We start from the raw sequence: 23,677 nt of genomic DNA, 5'->3' as shown, positions 1-23,677 counted from the left end.
ATATGATCTCGCTAAAATTCGATGTCATTAATATGTCACTTATTTGAATTTTGTAAAATGTTAGTATCGCAAATATTTTATGATTTAAAGTCAGTGCTTTAAAAAAATGTGCTGTGATCTTTTAGTCTTAAAGAACAAGGGCAGGTTTGGGAAGGCACCTAGCTACAGACCTTTCCTTCTTTGTGAGATTTTGTAACTTACAACAGATGGTCAGAATTTTAATAGCATTTGAGTAGCAGGCTAGCCCGTAGAGAAAGGTTATTACAAAACGAAGAATGTGGTATTTCATGTACTATAAGATTATTACAGATATTTAAATCTGGTATTTCAAATTCTAATAGATCGTTACAGATCTAATATTCATACATCAGAAACTGCAGCACTAAGTCATATTTGTAGGTCATGACATGGGTAGTCAAGTTAATTTTGGATGCTGTTTTAATAACAAATTACAGTTCAGTCTGTCTAGATTTAATTTCATGTGTAATTTGGAATCAATGACGATACATAATTTCAAACTAGAAATGCCTGTCTGCTGAGTAATCAACCTCCAAAGCTCGTATTACGGTATTTCATTATTTGCTTTGTTGGCTGTTGATTATATTAATCTGTTAGTCTCGGGACTTTGTAAGAATAAGTCAAGAGAAAGATGCTTGGTCTCGGCTTTGTTTTAAATGATTAAATAAAAATACAGTCACCACTGCGGCTTTCAGACTCGTCTCCATTCATTGTTTCTGAAACAAGTTTTTTACTTCAAGTGTTAGTCTACCATTTTAAGCAGATACTTTGTGAATGTTTATGTGGTGAAATAAAAGACTCTCTCTCTCTCTCTAAACGACAAAACAATCCTCGATATTTAATCAGTACACTAGTATTACCAATATATCACAAGGAGGATGTATTTTAAAACTGGGTCAGAGTTTATTTATCGAACCTTACGCTTGGTAGTACGATTATTTCTCCGTTATGATTTCCTATACTGGCATGTAGAGCTTGCCCTGCCAAACAGGCTTTTGCTTTATTTTTATCTTTGTTTGTCGCCATCTTTTATTCGGTTTAGACTTGCACTGATACATTAAATAAATTTGATTATAAATAATTATTGTCATTTTATTTCTTTTCTATTAAGTATTGATGTGTACATGTAGTATGATATTATAGACATCTGTGGCATATTACAATTATACCCATTTTTCATGCTGGGGTGTCGTTAACATCTAGTCTGTTTATTACAATTATATTTCGTTTCACTCATTGCAAAAAAAAAAAAAAAAAAAGTTTCTTTTAGTAAAATATAATTAGTTTAAATATAAATTTAATTTCTTTTGTTTTCACTGTGTGAGGCAGAATTGGTTTCTAAAAATCTTTGTTATTCACTATGACTAACAAACTAATTTAATTGAGATTTTGACGGTTAGTCTCTGTGACTAATGAGTAAATTAAAGATTTTCAAAACACTTTGTTAATCTGTTTGACTAACAAGCTTAATGTGATTGAGCCCACTCTTACATAACATAAATACTATCATAAATGTATGTTAGCTTGATTAAAGGTAGGCTCACTCGGCTGTTGACTTGCTAAAAGCAGAGTTGGATGGATGGATGGAAGGAAGGATATTTTATTTAGAATTAGAATTAGGATACTTTATGGATACTTTATTAACGTGCTTATATCCAAAAAAAGTTTCAGGCTCGTCTATTCCATGTCCAGTCTTTGACATGGCCAGTGGTCGGGTGTTGGACAGAAGGTTTTTTATTTAACAGTGACTCAAAACATATGTAATTATGGCTCTCTAGCATCGGACATATGGCTGAGAACCAAACAAATTATGAAAGAGGAAACCTGATGCCACCAATTCATTAGGATTAGCAGCAAAAAATATTTTACATGCACCATCTCAGACAGGATAATACATACCACAACCTTTGTCACACCATTTGTGTGGCACTGGTTGGAACTAGGAAAAACCAAATAGGACCACTAATGGGGATCGATTTTAGGTCATGCATTCCATTTACATCATTTATGTGCTGTCCATGTGCACAGGGTGATTTTTGCTTAAGCTCAATACCATAAGATACAATAAGCTGTTTTGCAAATAGTATAAACAGCATTAACCATGATAAATGAAGATTGCTCTTTTTTTGGTGGGGGGTCAGGGTCTGGGACGTGTCTGATATATATATATTTTTAAGTCTTTTAGTAAATCAACTGCCATCTGACCCAACTTATAAAGATAAAGTGGTTGTTGTGAAGTCTGCATGGAGAAATCTGTTTTAAATGCTAACACAAGTATTCCATGGTGTTTTAAGTTTCTGTTACATTTCATCAGTTTAATGTGTCTTGATTGTGCGTTTGTTAATCTATGAGCTCTAAGACTGGTAGGAACTGGGTTTGCATCCTGGTACTGGCTGCCATCCAGACTGAGTTTTAACACGGAGTTGTCCCTCACTAACCCTGAACAACTAACAACTAACCAATAACCTCTCACCTACACAGACAACCCAGATAGCTCTAGTTTTGTACCCAGAACATTGGGCTTGAATCTTATTGTGGATATGTACACTGAAATAAACTGGATGGATGGATGGATGGATGGATGAATGAATATATTATTCCTGTTAATTTGTGTGCCCAGTGTTGCATGAACATCATGTAACAGTTTGTTGTCTGTTATTCACTGCTGAATGTTTTGTATGTGTTATGTTTTTAACTTTGTGTCTTCATTTAACTTGAGGTTTCACTTCTGTTATTGTTAGATCTTCGGTACACTTTAACATATGTACATGTGCATGTAAAGTACAATAACATATTTCTGTTGCTTTTTACATCATACACTTATATTTAAATTGCATGCATGTAGTAGTTTGTTTTGAATGGGTAACTTCAATATCTTACGGTTTCATTTTCAATATATGTTTAATGATCAGTAAATCTATACACATTGATATTTAGGTTATATATACTAGAGTCAGATGTCAACATATAAGATTATATTTAATGCTAAAAAAAGATATTAAGTTAAATAAGGAATTAATATGAATGCCTTTATATACAGTAAGCGTAATGTTTGACTTCAGATTATAATTAAATTTGTCAAATAATGACCAAAGTTTTACAAATATTGACTGTGGTGTTTGTTGTAGAAAAGTCTATAAGAATGACCAATAACGACTGATGTTTGTTGTAGAAATGTCTATAAGAATTACAAATAATGACAGTGGTGTTTGTTGAAGAAATGTCTATAAGAATTACAAATAACGACTGTTATGTTTGTTGTAGAAAAGTCTATAAGAATGACCAATAACGACTGTGATGTTTGTTGTGGAAATGTCTATAAGAATTACAAATAATGAGTGTGATGTTTGTTGTAGAAATGTTTGTAAGAATTACTAATAACGACCGTGATGTTTGTTGTATAAATGTCTATAAGAATTACCAATAACGACTGTGATGTTTGTTGTAGAAATGTCTATAAGAATTACCAATAACGACTGTGATGTTTGTTGTAGAAATGTCTATAAGAATTACCAATAACGAGTGTGATGTTTGTTGTAGAAATGTCTATAAGAATTACCAATAACGAGTGTGATGTTTGTTGTAGAAATGTCTATAAGAATTACCAATAACGACTGTGATGTTTGTTGTAGAAATGTCTATAAGAATTACCAATAACGAGTGTGATGTTTGTTGTAGAAATGTCTATAAGAATTACCAATAACGAGTGTGATGTTTGTTGTAGAAATGTCTATAAGAATTACCAATAACGACTGTGATGTTTGTTGTAGAAATGTCTATAAGAATTACCAATAACGACTGTGATGTTTGTTGTAGAAATGTCTATAAGAATTACCAATAACGAGTGTGATGTATGTTGTAGAAATGTCTATAAGAATTACCAATAACGAGTGTGATGTATGTTGTAGAAATGTCTATAAGAATTACCAATAACGAGTGTGATGTATGTTGTAGAAATGTCTATAAGAATTACCAATAACGAGTGTGATGTATGTTGTAGAAATGTCTACAAGGACTACAAGCAGCTGGAGCTGTCGGCCGAGAGTCAGGAGGACGTTGACAGCTGGAAGGCTTCATTCCTGCGAGCCGGGGTTTATCCCGAGAGATCACAGGAGGAGTCATCGGTAATACTTTATTCCTTATCCCAGGGATGCTGTTAATAAACAGAGTTTTTGCAACCTATTTAATAAAACATGTTCTGTCGCCAGGTATAGAATTAAAATAATAAATCTTCCCAAGCAAATGTTGATATTTTTAAAAACTAATTTCTGTGTGTGCTGATAATTCTGTCATATGTGTTTGAAGGCTCATTGCGCATTGGATAGTAGTTTGAGAACCATTGAAATCACATTATTCTTTAGTTGCAACATTAGCCTTGTTAAGTATTTTAGTATGTGATGTAGTATTTCTCTTCTTACTGACGTCACTGTACTCTTAAACATTGGTGGTGACACGAACTATAAAATGCCTGCTGTGAAGTACGTCCATACCTGTATGTTACTCTTGTTGTAAAGCGAGCAATAAACAGCAGTGGTTCTGTACTAGACTTGGATGGTGATGACGTGTTGTTTGTTTACAGTCTCGTAGTAAAGTGCATGCTTGATGCGCAGTTGGTCTAGGATCAATCCCCGTTGGTGGGCCATTAGGCTATTTCTCGATCCAGCCAGTGCACCATGACTGGTATATCAAAGGCCATGGTATATGCTGTCCTGTCTTGTGGGATGGTGCATATAAAAGATCCCTTGCTACTAATGGAAAAATGTAGCAGTTTCCTTACTAAGACCGTCAAAATTACCAAATGTTTGACATCCAATAGCCAATGATTAATAAATAACTGCTCTAGTGATGTCTTTAAACAAAAACAAAGTGTAAACTGCGGTGATTCTGTAGTAGATGAGATGTTGGTGAAGTGTTGTGTCTGTTTGCAGTCCCGCAGTGACGACCTCGGCTCTATGGACCCGCAGCTGGAGAGACAGGTGGAGACGATCCGTAACCTCGTCGACTCGTACATGAAGATCATCAACAAGACGCAGCGCGACCTCGTGCCCAAGACCATCATGCACATGATCGTCAACAATGTGGGTTCTCACACAGCAACTCAAACACAACTGAACTAAATACTGCTTTCCTATCTAGTGTCACAGCAGTCTAACTCAAACATAAACTGAACTAAATACTGCTCTCCTGTCTAGTCTCACAGCAGTCTAACTCAAACACAGACTGAACTAAATACTGCTTTCCTGTCTAGTCTCACAGCAGTCTAACTCAAACACAGACTGAACTAAATACTGCTTTCCTGTCTAGTCTCACAGCAGTCTAACTCAAACACAGACTGAACTAAATACTGCTTTCCTGTCTAGTGTCACAGCAGTCTAACTCAAACACAGACTGAACTAAATACTGCTTTCCTGTCTAGTCTCACAGCAGTCTAACTCAAACACAGACTGAACTAAATACTGCTTTCCTGTCTAGTCTCACAGCAGTCTAACTCAAACACAGACTGAACTAAATACGGCTCTCCTGTCTAGTCTCACAGCAGTCTAACAAAAACATAAACTGAACTAAATACTTCTTTTTTGTCTAGTCACACAGCAGTCTAACTAAACATAAACTGAACTAAATACGGCTTTTCTGTCTAGTTAAATGAAACTCGGGCCATACTTTTACAACCTATTTTTGCTGTAATGCATTCCACTATTTTGCAGTGATAGATTTTTTAGAATTAATATTCTTATATTCAAGGGGTTTTTTTAATACCTTTTTGACAGGTATTATTTTTTTCTTCTTCTTTTTTCCTTGTTGGTTCAGTGTGACACCCTGTAGTATAGATATGTTATGTGAAACCTCTGGTGACTCAGTCTTGTGTGTTTATTTCAGCTCAAAGAGTTCATTAGCACAGACTTGTTGGCTCACTTGTACTCATCAGGAGATCAGGTAGGCTCTGTTTCCTTTCACAGTATTAAACACGATCATTCTGTATTTATAGCACATACTTAACTTACTGTGATAGGACTACAGTCTGTTTCCTCTCACAGTATTAAACACAGTCATTCTGTATTTATAACACATACTTAACTTACTGTTATAGGACTACGGTCTGTTTCCTCTCACAGTATTCTACACAATCATTCTGTATTTATAACACATACTTAACTTACTGTTATAGGACTACGGTCTGTTTCCTCTCACAGTATTAAACACGATCATTCTGTATTTATAACACATACTTAACTTACTGTTATAGGACTACAGTCTGTTTCCTCTCACAGTATTAAACACGATCATTCTGTATTTATAACACATACTTAACTTACTGTTATAGTACTACGGTCTGTTTCCTCTCACAGTATTAAACACGATCATTCTGTATTTATAACACATACTTAACACTGTTATAGGACTACGGTCTGTTTCCTCTCACAGTATTAAACACGATCATTCTGTATTTATAACACATACTTAACACTGTTATAGGACTACGGTCTGTTTCCTCTCACAGTATTAAACACGATCATTCTGTATTTATAACACATACTTAACACTGTTATAGGACTACGGTCTGTTTCCTCTCACAGTATTAAACACGATCATTCTGTATTTATAACACATACTTAACACTGTTATAGGACTACGGTCTGTTTCCTCTCACAGTATTAAACACGATCATTCTGTATTTATAACACATACTTAACACTGTTATAGGACTACAGTCTGTTTCCTCACAGTATTCTACACAGTCATTCTGTATTTATAACACATACTTAACTTACTGTTATAGGACTACAGTCTGTTTCCTCACAGTATTCTACACAGTCATTCTGTATTTATAACACATACTTAACTTACTGTTATAGGACTACAGTCTGTTTCCTCACAGTATTCTACACAGTCATTCTGTATTTATAACACATACTTAACTTACTGTTATAGGACTACGGTCTGTTTCCTCTCACAGTATTCTACACGATCATTCTGTATTTATAACACATACTTAACTTACTGTGATAGGACTACGGTCTGTTTCCTCTCACAGTATTCTACACAATCATTCTGTATTTATAACACATACTTAACTTACTGTTATAGGACTACGGTCTGTTTCCTCTCACAGTATTAAACACGATCATTCTGTATTTATAACACATACTTAACTTACTGTTATAGGACTACAGTCTGTTTCCTCTCACAGTATTAAACACGATCATTCTGTATTTATAACACATACTTAACACTGTTATAGGACTACGGTCTGTTTCCTCTCACAGTATTAAACACAGTCATTCTGTATTTATAACACATACTTAACACTGTTATAGGACTACGGTCTGTTTCCTCTCACAGTATTAAACACAATCATTCTGTATTTATAACACATACTTAACTTACTGTTATAGGACTACAGTCTGTTTCCTCTCACAGTATTAAACACGATCATTCTGTATTTATAACACATACTTAACACTGTTATAGGACTACGGTCTGTTTCCTCTCACAGTATTAAACACGATCATTCTGTATTTATAACACATACTTAACACTGTTATAGGACTACAGTCTGTTTCCTCTCACAGTATTAAACACGATCATTCTGTATTTATAACACATACTTAACACTGTTATAGGACTACAGTCTGTTTCCTCACAGTATTCTACACAGTCATTCTGTATTTATAACACATACTTAACTTACTGTTATAGGACTACAGTCTGTTTCCTCACAGTATTCTACACAGTCATTCTGTATTTATAACACATACTTAACTTACTGTTATAGGACTACGGTCTGTTTCCTCTCACAGTATTCTACACGATCATTCTGTATTTATAACACATACTTAACTTACTGTGATAGGACTACGGTCTGTTTCCTGTAACAATATTCTACACAATCATTCTGTATTTATAACACATACTTAACTTATTGTTATAGGACTGCAGTCTGTTTCCTCTCACAGTATTCTACACGATCATTCTGTATTTATAACACATACTTAACTTATTGTTATAGTACTGCGGTCTGTTTCCTCTCACAGTATTCTACACAATCATTCTGTATTTATAACACATACTTAACTTATTGTTATAGGACTACGGTCTGTTTCCTCTCACAGTATTCTACACGATCATTCTGTATTTATAACACATACTTAACTTACTGTGATAGGACTACGGTCTGTTTCCTGTAACAATATTCTACACAATCATTCTGTATTTATAACACATACTTAACTTATTGTTATAGGACTGCGGTCTGTTTCCTCTCACAGTATTCTACACGATCATTCTGTATTTATAACACATACTTAACTTACTGTTATAGGACTACGGTCTGTTTCCTGTAACAATATTCTACACAGTCATTCTGTATTTATAACACATACTTAACTTACTGTGATAGGACTACGGTCTGTTTCCTCTCACAGTATTAAACACGATCATTCTGTATTATAACACATACTTAACTTATTGTTATAGGACTACGGTCTGTTTCCTCTCACAGTATTCTACACAATCATTCTGTATTTATAACACATACTTAACTTACTATTATAGGACTACGGTCTGTTTCCTCTCACAGTATTAAACACGATCATTCTGTATTTATAACACATACTTAACTTATTGTTATAGGACTACGGTCTGTTTCCTCTCACAGTATTCTACACAATCATTCTGTATTTATAACACATACTTAACTTACTGTTATAGGACTATGGTCTGTTTCCTCTCACAGTATTCTACACAATCATTCTGTATTTATAACACATACTTAACTTACTGTTATAGGACTACGGTCTGTTTCCTCTCACAGTATTAAACACGATCATTCTGTATTTATAACACATACTTAACTTACTGTGATAGGACTACGGTCTGTTTCCTCACAGTATTCTACACAGTCATTCTGTATTTATAACACATACTTAACTTATTGTTATAGGACTACGGTCTGTTTCCTCTCACAGTATTCTACACAATCATTCTGTATTTATAACACATACTTAACTTACTGTTATAGGACTACGGTCTGTTTCCTGTAACAATATTCTACACAATCATTCTGTATTTATAACACATACTTAATTTACTGTTATAGGACTACGTCTGTTTCCTCTCACAGTATTCTACACGATCATTCTGTATTTATAACACATACTTAACTTACTGTGATAGGACTACGGTCTGTTTCCTGTAACAATATTCTACACAATCATTCTGTATTTATAACACATACTTAATTTACTGTTATAGGACTACGTCTGTTTCCTCTCACAGTATTCTACACGATCATTCTGTATTTATAACACATACTTAACTTACTGTGATAGGACTATGGTCCGTTTCCTGTAACAATATTCTACACAATCATTCTGTATTTTTCTTACACACCTGTTGATGAGAACATCATTTGTTATTTTTGATAACACATACTTGTTAACACATGTACGTTTGTTAATAATTTCAAGACATACGATTGACTGCTCCTAGGTGATGACCAGGTCACCAATCCATACCATCCAATGAAAAAGCAGTACAATCAAAATTAATTACACTGTGATATACAGTTAACCTGACAATCATTTGTCTGTGATGTATAAGTTAGCTACAAGTGCAAGGGTTGTAAATAACTTTTAGTCAAAAAAGATGTTAAAATGTGCTTAAAACCTAGTTTTTGAGAATATGTAAGAAATAGAATACTACATTTGTGTAGATACCATTTGTCTCTTCATAACCCAAATAATTAAAATTATAATATAATCTTAAAAGACTTAATTGCAGACATGTACTAATAATACAGACAACAAAGCCAAATTAATGGAATAAAAATGGCGAAGCATTTGTTTATTATCTTATAATGAAATACACAAAAAACGATCCCTATAGCAGACACAAGGTGGCCAGGCACCAACTAATGTGCCTACCCATCCGGGTTTTTTGCCCTGGCAGCACAGCCGCACCCTTCCTAGGTTCCCCAAAGGGAGGGCCCCCTGGTGCACCCCTCATGTGCATAAAGGCAAGCACGAGGGTCCCCAACGAGAATGCCCACATACACATCCCTTCCGAGTGTCTACCAACAAAAGGTGGGGTGCACCTACCTAGGCCATTATAGCTTACCTATCTCCAACGAGGGTTACCAACATAGAGATAAATGTGTCCGGCCACCACCAATCCGCCACAGGACTCGTCTATACGAGGACACCCCACTCACTAACAAAACAATGTACCGAGCTTACATGCAGTTTAGTAGCCATACAAAACATTGGTGGCCCCCTTGAAAAAAGCTTGTAAAGGATCTTGCAAGGTATTTAAAAATATATCATTCCCTATGTTTGACAAATGAACCCCATCTGCTCTGAAGAGTCCCTGATCCTCAATCACTATCTCATGTTTTATCCCGAATCCCCCATTTTCGCAAACCCACTTTAACCCATAACGATTCACTCGTTTTAGTTTATGGATTATACCCGAATTTGCTTCCGCTTCTCGCCACACAATTCGGGGAAGCATTTCCGTCAACTCCTTGCCCGAACATTGGACCAGATCATTTGAGCCCAAATGTATAAGTATTATGTCCGGTAAGGAATACCTTTTAAGCTTTTGCTTTAGGTAAGGCAGTAGGTTAGACCATCTCTGGCCCCGTACTCTAAACCATTTCACTCGACAATTCACCAATCCAAGATCAGAACCAATTGGGCGACCAACAGCTCTTCAGTATGCCCAGTAGATTATGGATGATTCCACCAACCAGATATCTGAAAAAACTCACACATGTAATAACAGAATCAAATCAACCATGGTATTCGTATATACCGAAGGTATGCGTTTGAGCTCCACCGACCCCACAATTTAATCTCATCTCTGCTGACTCCCTGCATAGCTGCTGTAGTTGCAGCCTCAATCCTGAAAGAATGTGCTCGAAAACATTTGCTATCCACCTGTAAAAAACTTAAACATTTGGTTAAGATTCTTGAGAACTGTGATCGTGTAACAACTTTGTCATTGAAATGAATGAATAAGTAAATACTGCCCCTAGATCTAATTTTCAAATAAGCTTGCATTAACTGCACCGGGCATATCAAAGAATTTTGAATTTCTAATGGTCGTAAAGTAGTGCCTACACCTAACTGGTCAGTTTTGGATTGTCTAATCGTTATTTCCATCATGTTTTGATGCATGGAAATATCAGACAGAAAAAGAGGCCTGTTTTTATCGGCCTGTGTTGTGAAGACAATTTCTCCAACTTGTAAAAATGCAAAAAATGCCAGAGAAAATATGGCTTCAAACATTAAGGTCTCATAATTTGAGGAACAGACTGCATGTAAAGCCAGACCTGTCAACCTTTAGTCAAGAGAAAGCAGGAGGTGTGTGTTGAAAAAGCAGGAGATTTTGTGAAAAAGCAGGAGCTTTTTTAAATTAACAGAATTTAACCCAAAATCTCAAGATTAAAAAAAATATATATATATTACAATAAGTTATATGAACACTACATAATGTCATATATACTTGTTAACCTTAGATCTTGGCATTTAAAAAAAAAAAAATAATAAAAAAAAAAATAATAATAAAAAATTAATTAATTAAAAATATATATTATTATTATTATTATTTTAAATAATTCTTTTATACAAAAATGTTAAGAAAACAAACAAGAAATAAAAAAATTAATTAGTACATTTATGGTATTACACTTACAGGTTACATTACATCATCATTTGTGGTTAGTGTAGCTAAGTACCTAAGACAAATTTATATAAATCTTATACATTAATATTCAGTTTTTACTATTATGAGGAAGAGTGGCATGGTACTTATTTAAAATCATTATAATGATGCAATAAATATTGTATTTTCATTAATCATAAGTAAAACCTCATTACGGACATCGTGTGAAATTTACCGGAATTATACCCATTTCCGTGAGTAAGTTTATGTCAAACACAACATTTATTAATTGTACAAAAATAATCTCTTGAAGTGTACCCTTGTTACCAACATGTTACTGCGCAAACATACACAATTAACTAACAGAAGTGTGTTTATATAGCTAATTGGTCTTTCGTTGTCTTGCTGTGACGTGTGATTTTAACGTGCATGGTGTGTATCGCTGTCAACTCTGCACCATAGTCTGGCACTTCAGATTTGTCATAGTTGCATTATGTAATCTAGTGGAAAGACATTTTACAATTCAGAGCCGTTATTAGAACTAAATTGGATAGTTATATATATAGCAGCACTGAATGGCAATACACAGCCTGTTGAATTAGCGGCAACACACTTCGTAGCTATTATGATGATGACAAACATTATAATAGCACGTCATTTTATAAACTCAACATGCTTTTTTAACAATATAAATATCCCACAAGTCTGACTTCAGCAAAGGTTAAACAGTCGGGATAATTCTGTCTGTTACATCCTCGGAAACCGAAAGTAGTCGACATTTTCCGAATGAGAATGAGTTATTTCCCTTGTGTTATTTTGGCAAAACTGGATTGATTTTTTTTTTAATGCTTACTAAAATGTCATTTAACAGGAGAAATTGTTTCCCGCGCAGGTGCAGGGAGATTTGATCAAATACCGGGAGACTCCCGCGAAATCCAGGAGGGTTGACAGGTCTGTGTAAAGCACGAGGTAGCTTCACCAAAATCGCCAATGTGATAAGTGCTCTAGTATTGACTCTGTGAACAGTCTTTCTCAAACCATTTTCCGCACAATGAAATGATCCGATGGATCAGTCGGACCCTGCATCCTGTGTTCTCGGCTAATTGCCAAAATATGCACTGCAACTGTCGATGGAGCCGTATTCTGTAACGACAAATATGCAGTATACTGTACGACGTGACTTAATGGTGCTGGCCAGACGTGTTTCATCCCTGATTCCCCCCTAAATGTAGCAAATGACTGCAAAGCAGAATTGTAAACTCGCCGTGTGTTACTTGACAATGAGCAGTCTAACAGGTGCGCTGCTTCCACCCACAGATGGCCCAAACTTCCTGCGGTACTGGAGTTGGAAGCGCTGCCGCCTCTGGTGCCAATAATCGGAACTTCTGGAAATGAAATCGAGATAGTGCATCAGAAATACCTTCTATATACTGTCCCCGTACCATTATATTGGACCTCAAACACATTAGAACCATGTGCCGCACCAACATCATCACCTCTGGTGATCATGAAGTGTTGGTGTTTAGAATAGTTACTACTGCCTGATTGTCAGAATTAAATAATATTTTCTTGTTTTCGAATCTATTCCCCCATAAACTAATTGCTACCACTATAGGGAAGAATTCCAGTAGGGTTATGTTCTTGGTAAGGCCTTGATTCCTCCACGAACCTGGCCACTGCCCATAAGCCCATTCCCTATTAAAATATATACCAAATCCATGGCTGCCAGAACTATCTGTAAACAATTTTAGATGGACATTGTCCAACCACCACTGATCTAAGAAAAGTGAAATACCATTATGCTTGTCAAGAAAAAGTGACCAAACCAATAAGTCACTTTTTATTTCAGAGTTTAGCCTGATTGTATGGTGAGGTTTCTGCACTTTGCATGTCGCATCCTCTAGCCTACGAGTATTGCTCTGTTTATGAAGTTTAAAGACCCAATTAATGATTGGATCTCCTTTAAAGTAGCTTTTTTCTTTTTGCTAAATAAATATAAAATTGCTTTGATTTCTTGGATTTTTTTCAATGGAATTCTTATTTGCATTTTCACTGTGTCTATTTCTAAACCCAAAAGATTAACATTGTGCATGGTTGGACTGTTTTTTCATCTGCCACAGGCACCCCTAGCTCTGAGCAAACCTTGAAAAATCCGTCAAGTGTGTTTTGACATTCCTCCCCATCCTGACCCGCAAAAAGGAAATCATCAATGTAGTATAACAATTGTGCCCTAGGGATCCGTTTTTCCACTTCCCACTGTATAAAACTAGAAAACTTTTCAAAAATTGAACAACTGATTCTGCACCCCATGGGTAAACATTTATCAAAGTAAAAATGTTCTTGGAATTTAAATCCCAGTAGATCAAAATCTCCTGGACATACAATACAGAGGCGAAATGCACTTTTTATATCGGCTTTGGCCAGAGTTGCACCCATCCCTAGCACCTGGATAATTTCTACTGCCTTGTCAAAGCTTGTATATTTCACAGAAGCTGCCGCATCACTAATGCTGTCATTGACAGAATTGCCTACTGGGTATGACAAATGGTGGATAAATCTGTATTCACCAGGTTCCTTTTTAGGTACCAACCCGATGGGGCTAACTTGTAGGTTCCTAAATGGTGGTTTCAAGAAAGACCAGCTATTCTCCCTAATTCTAATTCTTTGTTTATCTTTCTCTGAACTATAATTGGATTTTCATAAACTGACTTAAGATTCTTAGACTCCATTTCAATATGTTTGCCCGTATACTGTAGAGAAAACCCACCGCAAAAGCCGGTAATTAATTCATTTGCCACTTGCTTATTGGGATATTCTGCTAACATGGAACACGAAACATTAACATTAACATTAACTGGAGTTTTTCCTAATTCCAACAACTGACTACTCCCCATGCTCAAAGTTTTTGTTTCGCATTTATCACAATTTAGGTTTTCTTTCTGTGTTAGCGGAAGTGGTGGGGCGAAAACAAACCTGAGAGGGATGTAAGCCGTGACATTTGGTACATATATGTCTAAACTTGCATTTTTTACCCCAAGTGCAATTCTTAGTATTGTAATCCCAACACACCCTTGTGTCTGTTTTGTTTAATTGGATGGACTCATTTCTCCCCACCTGATTGCTTGGGACACTGCTAACATTGTGCACGACCCAAAGTTGGACATTAATTTCCGCCCAAGAATTATTCGGATACTTTGCTTGGCGCATACGGAATTGAACATCGTATGTAATCCACCCTAAATTTTTAAATTTCAATGCAGCAGACCATAAGCTCTTGATGTCTGTGTGGAAACGCTTCAAGATATATGCTCATATAAATTGTAAAAGCACTTGTCCATTCAGTAATATTAGTTATGCTTTTTGGTGGTGATTGCATTCGTGTAGCTTGCAAGACCCCATCCTCATTTAAGGTGAATGTCATGGGCCCACCTTGCTCCTGTGACATATTTGTATCAGCACCGCTTTTTAGCAAAACGGCCAAATTCATGAATTCATCGCGCCATATTTTTTCTTTCAAAGACACAGGTAAAAAAGCGCCAATGCCATCCGTGCCCCATTGCGACTCTTCCCGGTTGTTGCCATGACTTGCCTGAATGAATGACGATTACTCATGATCTACGTCAACTGGACCCCCCCTCCCTATCCGCCTCAAAACCATGCGCTAATGCATTCATATCGATAACTGTCACTCGACCTGTTTTACCGTTCAGCGTTTCAACATCGTTTACCAAACTGTTCTGCGTGGCCATTACCGTTGCTAAACCGCTATCTGGCCTGCGCCGTTTCGCCCTCTCCCTCGATTTCATCGATTTATTACTCTTGCCAGTCTTGGGCATTCTTGTATCTTAAAAATGAATTCAGCACATTCAAAAACAACAGATGTAAATTAAAACACCAAACCCTGAAAAGTTATCCCAGTTTCTTTGAAGTGAAATCCAACTGCCAAAATGAGCTCCAAACATTTAAACGCGGAAACCAATTCGGCCTAGAGGGTAATTGAACAATTAGTCTAAAACCATGTGGGTACGAGATTAATTATAACAAACAGGTCTCACTCCATTCTTTGGTTTTTTCGAGACAAAGGAATTTATGGCTCGGTAATTAGCATTCGCCAAAATATATTTATCTTACAATTCGTTGTTTAAAAACATATCAAACTCGCTTTCGATCATTAGATACGTTTTTAAAACAACTCGTAAGATAATTGGTATTTAACGGCCACTGATGTAGTATTCTCTATATAACACGTGCTGAACTTGCTGTTATAAGAAATAGGACTACGGTCTGTTTCCTCTCACAGTATTCTGTTTATAACACATATGTGTTAGTCATAGATAGAACTATAACATTGTAGAGTAGACATTACTTAATGACCTACAAGGCAATAATGTTTAAATTCTGCAAGAGCGAACCAATGTATTGCTGATAGCATATGTATAGCTCTACACACACACACACAACATAGTACAAAATACTTCTAATAACAATATACCGGCCTTGGTGGCTTCGTGGTTAGGTCATCGGTCTACAGGCTGGTAGGTACTGAGGTCGGATCCCAGTCGAGGCATGGGATTTTTAATCCAGATACCGACTCCAAACCCTAAGTGAGTGCTCCGCAAGGCCCAATGGGTAGGTGTAAACCACTTGCACTGACCAGTGATCTATAACTGGTTCAACAAAGGCCATGGTTTGTGCTATCCTGCCTGTGGGAAGCGCAAATAAAAGATCCCTTGCTGCTAATTGGAAAGAGTAGCCCATGTAGTGGCGACAGCGGGTTTCCTCTCAAAATCTGTGTGGTCCTTAACCCTATGTCTGACGCCATATAACCGTAAATAAAATGTTTGAGTGCGTCGTTAAATCAAATATTTCTTTCTTTCTTTCTAATAACAATAGGCTTTCTTTGACTTTAATCCCACCCAGTGTTCCACAGCTGGTACATCAAAGACCCTGGTATGTAATGTCCTGTCTATGGGAAAGTGCATATTAAAAATCACTTGCTATTATTGTAAAAGTGTTACTCTGTAGCTAGTTTCCTTTGAAGATTAAATATCAGAATCACATACAGTAGCCGATGATGAATCATGGTGCTCTAGTGATGTCAATAAACACAACACTGTGTTGTTTGTTGTAGACGTCTCTGATGGAAGAGTCGATGATGAATTAATGTGCTCTAGTGGTGTCGTTAAACACTGTTGTTTGTCGCAGGTGTCTCTAATTAAAGAGTCGATGAAATTTTCAGTGTGCTCTAGTGGTGTTGTTAAACACTTGTAGGCATCTGATGGAGGAGTCATTGTGCTCTAGTGGTGTTGTTAAACGCTGTTGTAGGCGTCTGATGGAGTCATTGTGCTCTAGTGGTGTTGTTAAACACTTGTAGGCATCTGATGGAGGAGTCATTGTGCTCTATTGGTGTTATTAAACGCTGTTGTAGGCGTCTGATGGAGTCATTGTGCTCTAGTGGTGTTGTTAAACACTTGTTTGTTGTAGATGTCTCTGATGGAGGAGTCAATGTGCTCTAGTGGTGTTGTTAAACTCTGTGTTTGTTGTAGGCGTCTCTGATGGAGGAGTCGATGGACCAGGCCCAGCGCCGCGAGGAGATCCTACGCATGTACCACGCCACCAAGGATGCCCTGGCCATCATCTCTGAGGTGTCCACCACCACCACATACACCCCTACACCCCCGCCCGTCGACAACGACTGGCTCAAACCAGACCCTAACAACACAACACACAATGGGTAAGGCTCCTGTTCTATTTTATATCCACCTGATTTGTAACTTCAATTAAAACTGACATTCGATATCAAAAATGATTAATACAAATCTGCAGAAAGTAAGACATGCAGTTATTCCCTACATCATTCACAAGGTTATCTCCCATTGAACACCTGTCACTGGTATGTCAAAAGTCATGGTATGTGCTGTCCTGTCTGTAAAGACAAGTGACAGGTGTTAGTTTAGTTTGATGATAGCTGATCTCAAGTGGAAAGATCCCTTGCTGCTATGCTGTACAAATTGCCTCTTTTGGGCAGCAGACCAAGTGTCGCAATAGTTATATGTTACAGACAATAGTCATATGTTACAGACAATAGTTATATGTTACAGACAATAGTCATATGTTACAGACAGTAGTTATATGTTACAGACAATAGTTATATGTTACAGACAATAGTTATATGTTACAGACAATAGTCATATGTTACAGACAATAGTGATATGTTACAGACAATAGTCATATGTTACAGACAATAGTTATATGTTACAGACAATAGTCATATTTTTAAAGCTATCTTAGCACTATAAAATCATTGTAGCCAATGACGTAGTGCTAACATAGCTTCGAACATATAGGCCCAGATAGCTGTATTTTGTAGTGTGCTTAGGTAACATTAATCAACAGTTCTTCCCTTTCTTTTCATCATTGATCTAATTAGTTCAGTTACAAGTTTGATGTTAAATCAATGTTTTGAATTAGAGCAAACATTTTTAAGTTGCATTAAATGTTGACGGTACATGTATATCCAAATTCAGATATTATAAACAGTTTCTCTATATAGTTTTAATTGGATGCTTCAAATGGCAAAATTGTGCCACGAGTTTTGTTAGAAATGTGATTTGTCAAGCTGTAGCTGACAAACAGTATTTGAAATAAAAATTCTTCTAAATGACCAAGATTATAACAGTTTATTGTTGAGTGGAATATGTAAATTCATACACTAACATTTTATTACATTTATTTATATTTCTGTCAAATGTTTTCAATCATGGGTGTTATTTTTAAGATTTGTTTCATCTAATTCTAGCTTTTTCTTTGTTTTATTTTTGTGTGTCTACAAATATAAGAACCAAATTACGAAGCTTGTTTTGTTTTATTAAATGCCAGTGTTTTAGCATTGTTAATGTATGTAGTTGAACATGTTAAACATGCCTAAGACAAAAACAGGCTTTGTCAATTCAGCCCTAATTGTTTAATATTGAATGTGAAATGCTAAACAAAATTACTTTATCAAACTATGGTATAATATCAAACTATGGTATAATCAAAGAGTTTATCTTTTGTTCTTAAGTGTGTATCACATCCCTGTCTAAGATAGTTCTGTAACATTGATGGTAACCACCTGACTGCACATGTTTTATGCTTTCCCTTTGCTTTCACTTGGACACAGAGGATCTTCTAGGTAAGTTGGAGCACAATCAGATCACAAACCTTTCTAGTGCTTGTGACAACGTGGAAAATAGTTTCCATTAAGCCAAATTTAATATACTCTATACTTGTCCTCTTACAACTGGTTATCCACATGATCCAGTAGTGATCTTTAATCATTATAAAATAGGTAACTGTAAGTTTGGACTTAGAGAACTGGCCTCGGTGGCGCAGTGGTTAAGCCATCGGACTACAGGCTGGTAGGTACAGGGTTTGCAGCCCGGTACCGGCTCCAACCTTAAGCGAGTTCTTAAGGGCTCAATGGGTAGGTGTAAGACCACTACACCCTCTTCTGTCTTACTAACCACAAAATTACTAACCCACTGTCCTGGACAGACAGTCCAGATAGCAGAGATGTGTGCTCAGGATAGCGTGCTTGAACATATAAGCACGAAAATAAGTTGAAATGAATGAAAATAGACTTAGATTGGATTAATCTTGTCATGTGACAGTCACAAGAGAATAAACTCATACATGTAAGTAATATAACTTGTAACTTGGGATTCAACATATCTCTATCAAAACGTCTTACTACCTCACCATACTGAGTTTGTAATTATATATTTCATGTTATTCACGGTAATATGATAAAACTAAACAAAAATTATATGTAATAATATAACTAATATTGATATGCTCATGGCTATGGCTCAGTGTTGACAGAAAGAAAAGTAATTTAAATAATATCACAATACAAACTCACATACTGACACACACATACACACAGTGAGATACACACACACACACACACACATGCACACAGTGAGATACACACACACACACACATACACACACACACACACAAACCGTACACACACACATGCACACACACAGACAGTACACATACACAGAGATATATAATATCTAAGTATCCTCAACACTCACCCCCTCTCCCCCGTGCACTGTTTTATTTACTCCCCCATTCCTCTGCAGCCGTCCTCCCTCACCAGCTCGAATGCGGTCAGCACCTCCAGTCCCTAACCGCCCCGGAGAGATGCAGCAGCCCCTGATCCCATCACGCCCGGGGTCATCAGTGCCGTCAATGCCATCACGCCCTGCCCCTGTGGCCCCCACAGCCAGTGTCAGTGCCACACCATTGATTCCACAGTAAGTCTGGTTACTCTCACACACACACAGATGTTCAACCCATGTATACTGAGTTGTCTGTTCCTGGTGAAAGAAATGACTCTATCAACAATAAATTTAGTCAGTTGTTAATTTGCTATACTGGTTGAAGAAAAAAATGAAAAAAAGGTTTATTGAAAAGATTGTATTTGGCTAATTTCAATTTGCATAACGTAGTCACTTGAAAATACTTAAACACAAAATCTTTTTCATTGTGAGCTTTGGATTCAGTCAGAGTTAAAAATTATTGATCCTTTACCTCATCATCAAGAATATTTGTAAAAATATTTTAGATTTAATTTGAGATTGACTACTGGGAACAGACTTAGCTTATACTGGGCTGAACCTCTTTGTGAGGTAGTAGACTATCAGTGATAGCTAACAGTAGAGTGGTGGTTACCGTGTGAATTGACCGAGGTGTGAGAGGTGAGGTGAGATACTCGCACGTTGTTGTCAACTCTAGAAGGGATTCGTCAGCATGGAGGAAATCGGCACCACCCGCTGTGCCAATGCAAAGGGAGGCTCCCGTACCTCCCAGGGGCTCCCCTCTTCTTCAGCGAGCCTCCAGTGTGATGTCACCAAAAGACTTCCCACCCCCACCACCGCCTCCTTCATCGCCTTCCGTTCTGAGAGTTCCGCAGAGAGTGGCACCGTCCATTCCGCAGTAAGTCTGGTGACATGAGCAGTTTGAATGTGTTTGTTTCACCTCAGTGTTAAAATTGCAGACCCTAGTTTCAACACATGAAAATGGTTGCGGTTGCAGATAATTTTAACATGCTCATATACCACAAAGGTTTCAAGCATGCAGGGATAATTTAGATAATATATTATTATAATATTATGGGGGGGGGGGGGGGTAGATAATTTTTGTGCGGATTCCAAATATAACTATAATAAAAGTACTCGATAATTTTATCACATTTTGAATCGGGCTATCTAAATTAATTAAATTCTTTAATATTTGATGTAGTTAAGACCTTATGGAAGGGGGAATGGAGGTTGGTAAGGAAAGTTGGGTCCCAGCCACAGGAAGTTTATTATTGGTTGGGGCATGGAGGGGCATCATTTGTATCGGGGACATTGGTGTGACCCACTAGGGAGGGAAAGGAGGGGGGGCGGAGGCAGGCCCCTGGACAAAGCTAATACTCCCTATGACCACGTGAAAGTGGACATTAAATTAGGGTAACCTTTAAACCTGTAACACGTCTGGATAAAGTTACAACAGAGTGAAACAAGAGTGGGTGATGTTGAAATGGGGAAATGCCCTCTAAAAATAGATTGAAGGTCACCTCCATTACTGTTAATTCTCAGAGGTGTGTGTGTTTTTAGAATTATGAAAAATGTATTTCGTAGTGTTACAAACATCAGGATGACCAGAAACAATTTAGATATATGGAAATGGATAATCTAAGCAATGAAATGTAAGTACCGGTAATGTCTGCTTTCAATTAGTAAAAAATATGCTGTAGTGTTTAAAACCTAGGGTCTTTGACTTAACAGCTTTTGAGCAGTAAGCAATATTTAACTTGTCTTTTGTTGGAAGAAAAACATCTGCTGAATTTTAAAAACAAAACCACCCTGAAACGTCATATCACAGCAGTAATTTAACAAATACATGATCAGTTTGTTAAAGTAAAATACAGTGTATACATGTTTTATCATTTTCAGTTGACTTGGAGACTTCGTTAAGTTGTTAACACAGCTGACTTGTCCTACACCCAAAACTGAGTTTTATCATGAACTTCATTTCATTATTGATCATTTTCTATTTTTACACAATCTGTAAATCTGGATCATATGCAAAAAAAAAATCTTTTTCTTTTTTTTTCTCTTTGTTTTTTGTGGTGTTTTATAACAACAGTTAACAGGAGTCCTCAACTTGACAGAAAATAATATTTTTGTCTAAATCACACTATGTTCTTAAAGTTTCATCCATATATTATTGGCATTATCAGGAAAAGACTGAACATAAAAACATGAAAACGGTGTTTAAAACAAGGAGTAGAACAGTCCAAATGAAAAAACTGAAGTTAAAAGAATGATCATATCTCCGGGATATAGTGTCTTGCCTGTATATATGTAGGTACATGGCGTACAATGTCACTGCTCTTCTGACTTCATGCTCATCCAATTTTCATGAAACTTCACATACAAGAATGAGATCATTTCTGATGACTTGTTGTATATGTTTGCCTGAGCCTCTTTTGGATGTAGACATGTTACTAAAGTAACCGTACATGTACTGCCTGACAATCCCTGGACTTAAAGGCTCAAACCTGTAATATGCTATAATGACCTGTATACAGTGTGCGATGTAGCCCAGTGGGAAAATGCTTGCCTGATGTGCTATCGATGTAGAATTGATCCCTTGTAGTGACGTGCTATAATTCACGAGCAACTGTGCCTCAATTTTTCTTACCAAGGTGACAACGGATAGTATCGCTACCAGGGTAAATGGTCATAGATTCTCGTGACATCATTTCTTGGATACCATACATATAGGTCTGCCTGTGGTCCACTGACCATAGCAGTTTGTGATGACATCATAATATCCATTTACAGAAGTATCTTCCTGTCAGTTAAAATACTCTTGTGACTTTCGGTCAAATATTTACACTTGTAATCCAGGCTCCATATTCATAAATGTACTTAAGTCAATGTATGATACCTAAATACATACTTAAAGTACACAGATAAGTATCATACATTCAGTTAAGTACGTTTATGAGTATGGAGCCAGAAGAATGTGGCTGTTATCAGAAATTCATTTGTCATGGTAAATGCTTTTGAAAAGTATCAAGTTTACTCTCTCTCTCTCTCTCTCTCTCTCTGTCTGTCTGTCTGACTCTCTCTCTCTCTGTCTCTCTCTGGCTGTCTGTCTGTCTGTCTGTCTGTCTCTCTCTCTCTCTCTCTCTCTCTCTTCAGTTTCACTTCAAATTAAATTTGTTGTTGTTTTTCTTTGTTTATTATTATCATGAATAATATAAGTATTATTACCTATATTTGTATTCATTTAAATCTTGTCATGTTTTATAGACGTTTTAATTGTATAAACTACCTCTTTTTATTTATGTACATGAATGCATTTTTATACATTTCTTATATATAAAAATATCATTATTTTTATTATTATTATTTGCAGGCGACCAGGAGGGAATAACTCTGGCGGTAGTTTCCGAGCAGCTCCCAAGATTCCGGGTCGACCCTCAGTACCGGCTCGTCCCCAGTAGCCCCTGCATCTGTATAGCTCATTTCATGATCACAGCATGTGACACATGCGGACATTTGCAATAGACTGGCACACTTACAGATACCTGCCATAGACTGGTGTCCATCTCTGTGTTTAGATAAGTGTTACATGTTCAATACAAAAGCAACTTTAAGACGAAAACCAGTGTATAGTGATAATTGTAGCAGGTCTTGGTATTTTGGTGTCAGGTGCAGTAGATATTATGCAGATTAATTTAGATTAAAATGATTAATGTGGACGGTAATTAAGATGATGATTAGGCTTCCGGTAATTGAAAGTTTGCAGATTAATTTTGCAAAGAAAGCTAATTAATTGGCTTAACACCGAATGTTTAAAGAGTTAATCGTGATCATCATGGAATAGAATGAATGGCAGGTTACATTAACACATCTTGGCTGAGGCTTAAAATGCGTAAGTTAT

General features: G+C 36.5%; 1 protein-coding gene across 6 annotated transcripts in view; it reads left to right on the top strand.

Annotated features, from left to right (window-relative positions):
- LOC121384128 (dynamin-1-like) overlaps positions 1-23,393 on the top strand; it is an 80,434-nt gene extending 57,041 nt beyond the window's left edge. For 4 of the 6 annotated variants that reach the window (XM_041514372.1, XM_041514370.1, XM_041514368.1 and 1 more), the window contains 7 exons: positions 4,019-4,142; positions 4,947-5,096; positions 5,896-5,952; positions 17,229-17,416; positions 18,845-18,856; positions 19,816-19,989; positions 23,150-23,393. In XM_041514372.1, coding sequence (XP_041370306.1) covers positions 4,019-4,142; positions 4,947-5,096; positions 5,896-5,952; positions 17,229-17,416; positions 18,845-18,856; positions 19,816-19,989; positions 23,150-23,237 — 793 coding nt within the window. In that variant the 3' untranslated portion in view covers positions 23,238-23,393. The remainder of the gene's footprint in view (positions 1-4,018; positions 4,143-4,946; positions 5,097-5,895; positions 5,953-17,228; positions 17,417-18,844; positions 18,857-19,815; positions 19,990-23,149) is intronic. The other 2 variants (XM_041514373.1, XM_041514371.1) reach the window with 1 other exon arrangement.
- Positions 23,394-23,677: the final 284 nt, after the last annotated feature.

The sequence above is a fragment of the Gigantopelta aegis genome, chromosome 10 (genome assembly GCF_016097555.1).
Source record: "Gigantopelta aegis isolate Gae_Host chromosome 10, Gae_host_genome, whole genome shotgun sequence".
Lineage (NCBI taxonomy): Eukaryota > Metazoa > Mollusca > Gastropoda > Neomphalida > Peltospiridae > Gigantopelta > Gigantopelta aegis.
The sequence above is the reverse complement of the archived record's forward strand: the minus strand, read 5'-3'. Positions and strand labels throughout refer to the sequence as shown.